The sequence below is a fragment of the Rhinopithecus bieti genome, unplaced genomic scaffold, assembly GCF_001698545.2.
Source record: "Rhinopithecus bieti isolate Rb0 unplaced genomic scaffold, ASM169854v2 scaffold_15643, whole genome shotgun sequence".
NCBI classification, from domain to species: Eukaryota; Metazoa; Chordata; class Mammalia; order Primates; family Cercopithecidae; genus Rhinopithecus; species Rhinopithecus bieti.
Genome location: NW_016808215.1, coordinates 569,780 through 577,366, shown reverse-complemented (window position 1 = coordinate 577,366; position 7,587 = coordinate 569,780). Strand labels below are relative to the sequence as shown.

The 7,587-nt window shown below is 53.4% G+C and overlaps 1 protein-coding gene across 6 annotated transcripts in view; it reads right to left on the bottom strand.

Moving 5' to 3' along the window:
• Positions 1 to 789: 789 nt before the first annotated feature.
• KCNN4 (potassium calcium-activated channel subfamily N member 4) overlaps positions 790 to 7,587 on the bottom strand; it is a 16,581-nt gene continuing 9,783 nt past the window's right edge. For 2 of the 6 annotated variants that reach the window (XM_017885905.1, XM_017885908.1), the window contains 6 exons: positions 6,889 to 7,024; positions 4,295 to 4,405; positions 4,018 to 4,217; positions 3,537 to 3,606; positions 1,797 to 1,964; positions 790 to 1,342 (listed from right to left, as the gene is read on the bottom strand). In XM_017885905.1, the coding sequence (XP_017741394.1) occupies positions 1,800 to 1,964; positions 3,537 to 3,606; positions 4,018 to 4,217; positions 4,295 to 4,405; positions 6,889 to 7,024 (682 nt within the window). In that variant the 3' untranslated portion in view covers positions 790 to 1,342; positions 1,797 to 1,799. Of the gene's footprint in view, positions 1,360 to 1,796; positions 1,965 to 3,536; positions 3,607 to 4,017; positions 4,218 to 4,294; positions 4,406 to 6,888; positions 7,025 to 7,587 lie in introns of all 6 variants that reach the window. The other 4 variants (XM_017885906.1, XM_017885909.1, XM_017885910.1 and 1 more) reach the window with 4 other exon arrangements.

The following is a 7,587-nucleotide window of genomic DNA, read 5'->3' as shown; positions in this document are numbered from 1 at the left end:
CTCTTGATGGGTGAGTTGTCATCTAGATTCTGGTAAGGCATGAATAGAGGGAGAAAAACAACAAAAAATCAGAAAAAGGGCAGCCACGCATTGTGTGTGAAAATCAAAACAATAATAAAATGATTCTTGGCCAGGGACAGTGGCTCATGCTTATAATCCCAGCATTTTGGGAGGCCGAGGTGGGCAGATTGCTTGAGCCCAGGAGTTCAAGACCAGCCTCTGCAACATAGTGAAACCCCATCTCTACTAAAAATACAAAAATTAGCCAGGCGTGGTGGCAGGTGCCTGTAATCCCAGCTACTTAGGGGTAAGGCAGGAGAATCGCTTGAACTCAGGAGGCAGAGGTTGAAGTGAACCGAGATTGTGCCACTGCACTCCAGCCTGGGTGACAGAGCGAGACTCCATCTCAAAAAAAAAGATTCTTTCTCACATATTTGGTTCCTACTAAATGCCTCTGGGCTACTCCATGTTTTAATCTTCACAGCAGTCCCATGGGGAGACAGTCCCATTTTACAGGTGAGGTAAACTGTTCAGAGGTGAAGCCACTTACCCGAGGTCACACAGCCAGTGGATGGCAGAACCAGGATTTGGAACCTGATCTGTCTGAGTTCAAAGCCATTGCTCTTTGCCTCAGATCTAGGCAGGGGTTTGCTGAGGACTGCCCAGCCTACAGACCTGAGAGGGCATTTAGAGGAGGAGGCCTCTGAGACAGGTTCAAACAGGGCAGCAGTCTTCCACTGGATGGTCTGCCAGTTAGGAGTGTAGATATGTTTAGAGAGAAATGGCAACTTCTGGCTTTAACATTTATTACAAAGATCAGAGCAGAGGCTGGTGAGTTACACTTCTTCCTCCCCACCAAGTGCTCTCTGCAGCTCTGGAAAAATGGTGTCCTCTTTGTTGTCCCGCCAGGGGGCGCCACCTCCTACCCGCCCCAGCCTCATACCCAGTTCTTCAGCTCGGCCAGCGGTAACTGAAGCCTCCCAGAATCCTGGATCCGGGCCCCTAGTACCCTCTCCCACAGGGACCCAGGAGTCCGGCCTCCAGGCGCCTCCACTTGTAACTGAGAGCTGGAGGTCGTCCATAGCAGCATAGTGAGAGTGTTTTTGATGAGGGTATGCAGAGTGGGGGTGACCATGTTCCCACCTGGGGCCTCAGGTGGGCCAAGGCCTTCCCACTTTAGCCAGTGTCCTCTCCAGCAGCCGTCAGCAAGCCAACCCACTCCAAGCCAGGGCCCCCTTTGGTCCTTGCACTTGAGGTGCTTTGTTCAGGGCCGGGGCAGGAGTGGCAGAGACGATGTGCATCACCTCAGTCTGGGGAAAGTAGCCTGGTTCCTCCGTGGGTCCTGGAGAGACGGAGAGACTGATGGAGAGGCAGGTCAGGAAGAGGGAGAGGGAGAGTGAGAGTGGGACACACGGAGGTGCAGACAGAACCTGCTGGGCAGAGGTGGGAGGCAGGGGGTAGGTGTTTCCGGGCCCCGAGGCCAGGGTGCAGGAGGGCATTTAGACAGAGACATTGGATAGACAGAGCCAGAGAATGTGCCCAGGGCAGAGAGAGAGAGAGAGACCAAGCAAAGAGAGAGAAGGGCATCAAGGGTCAGTGAAGGGGAGAGGGAACACCATCTTCCTTCACTGCCAATCCAGCCCCGAACCGAGTCCTCTCCTCCAGACAGTGCCAGAGCTGACGGGAAAAGGTGGCCGTGTCTCCCAGCCATCCCCCGCCCCCTTGGCCACAGAGGGTGCTGGCCACAGGAACCCTTCCTCCAGGATGGCTTCCTGCCCAAGTCCCAGCCCCCTCACCAGCTATGTGGACTGCTGGCTGGGTTCTGGAAGCTGCCTCGGCCCCAGGGCAGTGCTAAGCAGCTCAGTCAGGGCGTCCAGCTTCCCTGCCAGTGTGTCAATCTGCTTCTCTAGGGCCCGGTGTGAGCTGCTCAGATTCTGCTGCAGGTCATACAGGATCATGTGCATCTGGGCGGGAGGAGAGGATCAGAGGTGTCAGAGGGGTGGGGTCGACCCCTGCCTGCTCCATAGCGTAAGGCAGTGGAACCAATATTGACTACATCCTTGTGGTCCTCTGAGGATTATCCTCAATAATAACTGTTACCGGCTGGGTGCGGTGGCTCAAGCCTGTAATCCCAGCACTTTGGGAGGCCGAGACGGGCGGATCACGAGGCCAGGAGATTGAGACCATCCTGGCTAACACGGTGAAACCCGGTCTCTACTAAAAAATACAAAACTAGCCGGGCGAGGTGGCGGGCGCCTGTAGTCCCAGCTACTCAGGAGGCTGAGGCAGGAGAATGGCGTAAACCCGGGAGGCGGAGCTTGCAGTGAGCTGAGATCTGGCCACTGCACTCCAGCTTGGGCGACAGAGCGAGACTCCGCCTCAAAAAAAATAAAATAAAATAAATAACTGTTACCATGTACCACTTCCCAGCTACCTGCCCAGGTGTTTCCCTGTATGGTTTAAAATCCTCCTAAAAGCCACAGGGAGTGGGAATCCTGTTCCCATCTTATAGCTGAGGAAACAAGCTATAAGATGGAACCGTTAAATGACATGCCCAAAGCAGCTCCTGAAATAAGACCTAGAACATAGTAGGTACTCATTAAATGTTTGTAGCATGGATGATGCCTGACTTCCAAATCCACATAGTCTTTTACTACACTCTCTGGCTAGGATTCACAGCTTGATCCCTGAGGGTTTGTGGATTTTCTGTGGAAATTCTTGAATTCTGTGTTTTTGGCTTGATAACCTTCAGAAATTACCGCCTGCCAATTCCTGCAGATCTGGGCCACCGCCTCCTCACTGAGACCTGCCATGCGGTTTTGGGGCCTGCATCTGTGACCGTGCTTACCATGGCATTGGTGCCAGGGGCCACTGTTTGAACTGTCATGGGCTAACGAGAAAAAGCAAACACCACTGGATAAGCAGAAGATGCTGTGAGCCAGGCCAAGGGGGTGTTGTGACATCACTGTCCCTGAGCACCGGCAAAATCAAGTGGTCTCAGCAGAAGAAGGGGGCGGGTAGCTGAGTCACGCCTTGGCCAGGCAAACTTGCATGGAAGTCCCTGTGGCCCTGAGCACCCCTCCACAAGAGCAGCAGAGATTGAGTTTTGCGGAAACAACGTCACCTGTGTCCTTGTCAGTGTTGTTCATTTTAATTGTATTGGTTTTGCCATCTATGGGTTTGGTTTGTAAATTTGCTTTGGTTTTATTGTATGAGTTGTAGTTGGAAGGAATTTTATATCCGTCCACATGTAAGTAACTTAACAATAAAAATAATTTGAAACCAAACACTGGGGTTCTTTGTGCAATTTTTTTTTTTTTTTCAGTTTGTAAGGGATCTGTTCCTTGCATGAATGTAAGAAGCTCTGTGTTGCATCATTCATTCCTTCCTTCCTTCTTTCATTCAACCACAGACCTTTACTGACAGCCTGTGTGTGCCAGGCTCCTGCCAAAGTTCCCTGTTCTAGAGCCAGATTTCCCTCCCTGTGGCCCCAACCTCCCCCTTCTTCGAGACCTCCTCCCATGGGATCCTAGTACCTTGGAGATGTCCACCATGGAGTTCACTTGTTCCCGGAGCTTCCGGTGCTTTAGCCGCACCTGGCGGAACCTGTGGGAAGAAGTGGGGAGTCAGTTTTACAAGCCTGGTCCCTGAAAGTGGCTGTAGCTCAGGGGTGGAATGAAGGGAGGAGAGGCACATGAAGAAACAAAACAAAGACAAAACGTTGTCAAAGAGCTGAGAGAGTGGGAGGGGATGACCGCACCGCACATCCCCATGAGCCCCCATCCCCAGTAGAAACCCAGGTCCCCAGGTCCACAGACATGCCAAGATATGCAAAGACAAACCAGCACAGACACATAGAGTCATGCATGGTCAGATCCAGGTAGACGAGCTGTTGAGTGAGACCACACCTGGGTGTCCTGACCTGGACGGGCATGGACACGCACACACACAAGCCGTGCAGAGAGGTGACTTGGACATGGGTGCACATGGACACATGTGCATACAAAGCGCCCTCACGCGTTGATGGCAGCCAGCAGCCTGCGCTGATGCCTGCGGGCAGCTCGAGACTCCTTCCTGCGAGTATGTTTGTAGAACATCCAGGCTTCTTGTAGCACTCGGGCAGCGGACTCCTTCATCTGGGGGTGGGTGGCACAGTGTCCATGGAGAGAGACCTTACGGTTCTGGGAAGGCAGGGCTTGGGCTGGGACTCTTGGGTCCTAGGGGAAGTGGGGGGACTTGGACTCCTGCCTCTTGAAAGAGGGGTGTGCCACGGGGGCCACATGCCCATCCTCACCTCTTTGGTATACTGGATATCCATCATGAAATTGTGCACGTGCTTTTCTGCCTTGTTAAACTCCAGCTTCCGGGCCACCACGGCCACCAGCAGGGCTGTGCAGCAGACCCCCTGTGGGCACAACAGGTACTGTGGCATGAGGCTGTGCCACCGACTTCCTCCTTGAACCCTCCCAGCAGCCACAGAAGGCAAGCACAATATCCCCAGTTGACAGACAAGCAAACAGGCTCAGAGAGGAGAGCCAAGGTCCCAGCTCAGAATGGGGGAGCTAGAATCATAAATCGCCTATGTACGAGACCAACTTTAATGTGTCGTATTCACACTCGCAGGATGGCCTCTTGCATTAGGGGTGTGATTGGAAGAGCGAGAGGAAGGCTGGGTTCTGAGCCAGGGGCAGGCCTCTGGGTCCTCACTGCTGACATGGTTGGCCATTGCATTATGGAGGGTGTCCCTCCTTCTCCCACCTCCACAGCCTCTTCCTAACTCCAGCCCTGTCCTCTCTCTCCTGGACCATCTCCAGCCTCCCACTCATCCTCCCCTAACCCCTTTGGCCCCCTCTAATCTCCTAGGCTTCCACTGCCCTGAACTTCTCAGCCTGGCTACCAAGGCCTTCCAAGGTCTACGCCTCTCACCCAGACAACTCAGCCCTGGCTCCATTCTGCCTGCCCTCCCTGAGCACCTTCCTCCAAACACTCATTCTCCTCCCTTCCTTCTCCCAATGCTCCTGGCCCTTCATGGCCTTGCCGATTCCTGGCTGCTTGTGGCACCTGCTCACCTGTCCCCTAGTTAGAATGAATCGTCCTAGGAAGCATCCCCCACCCTGTAGTTTCAGCTTTTGATCACCCAGAACAACTTCCAGTCACAAATACTGGCTCCAGTGGACTGCCTGGGTTCCAGTCCCAGTTCTGAGCCAATTATTTAATCTCTCAGTATTTCAGTGTCTCATCTGTGAAATGGGCATGGCCTCGACAGGGTTACTCAGTGGATTTCATGAGTTACCCCTGGCAAGTGTTTAGGGCAGAGACTGGCACAGAGTATGTGTTCAGTAAAAGTAAGCTATTATGGGCCGGGCGTGGTGGCTCATGCCTGTAATCCCAGCACTTTGGGAGGCCCAGGTGGGCGGATCACGAGGTCAGGAGATTGAGACCATCCTGGCTAACATGGTGAAACCCCGTCTCTACTAAAAATACAAAAAATTAGCCGGGTGTGGTGGCAGGCGCCTGTAATCCCAGCTACTCAGGAGGCTGAGGCAGGAGAATGGCATGAACCTGGGAGGCTGAGCTGAGAGTGAGCCGAGATGGCGCTACTGCACTCCAGCCAGGGTGACAGAGCGAGACTCCGTCTCAAAAAAAAAAGTAAGCTATTATGGCTCAACTGTGCCATGGAACCTTTCTGCCAGCAGCAGGCTGTGAGCTCAAGTGCGCATTGCCCTATCTCTCTAGGTTTCGGTTTCTCCTTTTGTCAAGTGAAGGAGGAGGTCCTGAGCGGCACTGCAGTTCCCTAACTGAGTCTCTGCCCCTCTTCCCTTGCTCTAAAGACTCACCACTGGGGGAGTGAAGGTCACCACATCCTTCACCTGTGCACCCAGGGATTGGGGGGATGAATATGTCTTTCCTGGGTCCACATCTGGGCTGAGTGCTGGTGGCTTAGATCCCAGAGGGTGAAGGAAACCCGATCTTGTAGGGAGGTGAAGGCCAAGGCATTAGGTGCTGGTCTCTAGAGGGGCCAGGGCTGGGTGGGAGGACCTGAGTGACTGGGTCTATGGAGGGAAGGAGGCGGATGTCAGGGTTCACGAAAAGGCTGACTCAGGCTGCAGAGACTCTGCCTCATCCTCAAGGGCACAGGAGCTGGTGGGGAGGTGGCTGGATGCCTGGGCGCCCCCAGACCTGCTTACCGAGCACCTCCTATTGGCTGGGTACTGTTGGAAGCGCTTTCCGTAATTGAACCCATTTAATCATCTCAGCAAGCCCATGAGGAGCATGCTAGCATCAGCATCCCCATTTTATAGAGGAGGAAAGTGAGGCCCAGAGAGATCATGTGGCTCGCCTGAGCTCCCCAGCCAGGAAGTGGCAGCCGCAGGATTTGGACCCAGGTAGCCTGGCCCCACAGGCATGCACTTGATAACTGGACTCTACACCCTTGGTGGGGGCTGGGAGACAATTTCTGGGTTCTGAAAGAAAATGGGGCTGGGAAGTCAGGAGCCTGGGTCCCTGAGGAGGATAAGGGCTGGGGCCCTAGGTTCTAGAGTGAGCAAGGCCTTAGGGACTGGATTCCTAGGTCTGATTTTTTATTTTATTTTTTTAAGAGACAGGGTCTCAGTCCGTCACCCAGGCTGGAGTGCAGTGGTATGATCATAGCTCACTGGAACGTCAAACTCAGGCTCAAATGATCCTCCCACTCTATTTGGCCTCCCAAAATATTGGGATTACCGGCGAGTATCTTGGTCTTGAAGAGAGAATGGGGCTGTGGGCGCCCCAGACACTCAAGTTTCTCAGGAGCTGTCCCTGAGAGCCTGTGTTGCCTCCATGGCTTCCTGGGGCCAGAGGATGACCAGTTTGGGATAGGGATCAGGTCCCCAAGGGGGCTGTACTCACCATGACTCCAGTGCACAGGCAGACGATCTTGCCCCACATGGTGCCCGGTACCACGTCACCGTAGCCAATGGTCAGGAATGTGATGGGGATCAGCCAAAGTGTGTCTGAAAGGTGCCCGGTGGCATTCACAGCCTGCCTATGGGGAAGGGTGGGTTAGTTCTAAAACCCCACCATGGAGGTTTCCATGATATTCAGTCCCTTTCCCTCTATACCCTCCCCTCCCCTTCCCCCGACTCCCCTCCCCTCCCCTCCCAGTATACACCCATAGTCCTAAGAATCACCTGGACAAAAAGCCATTAAGTTCTGAGCTTTGGAAAGTCTGCATGGCCTCCTCTCTGCTGTGTGACCTGGGCAAGTTGCTTAGCCACTCTGGGATTTGAGACTGGATCTGGACAATCCCAATGCCGGTATGGTCTCAGCTAGGCTACCTGGGCTGCTGTGGCATTCAGAGCATGTGGTTGAGGGTGGAGAGTCAAGAGGGGGCTGAAACCCAGTCAGACCCTGACTGGCGGCTGCATCCACCAGAGGAAGGGGTATATTTTTCTAATTCCCACAAAGATGCTGTGTGGTCCAGAAGTGGCCCTATCAGGATCAAAAGGACTCTAAAAGGCTTGGTGGGACTCTGCCTTCCTTTCCTCTCACTTCACAGGAGATTTTTTTTTTTTTTTTTTTTTTTTTTTTTTTTTTTTTTTTTTTTTT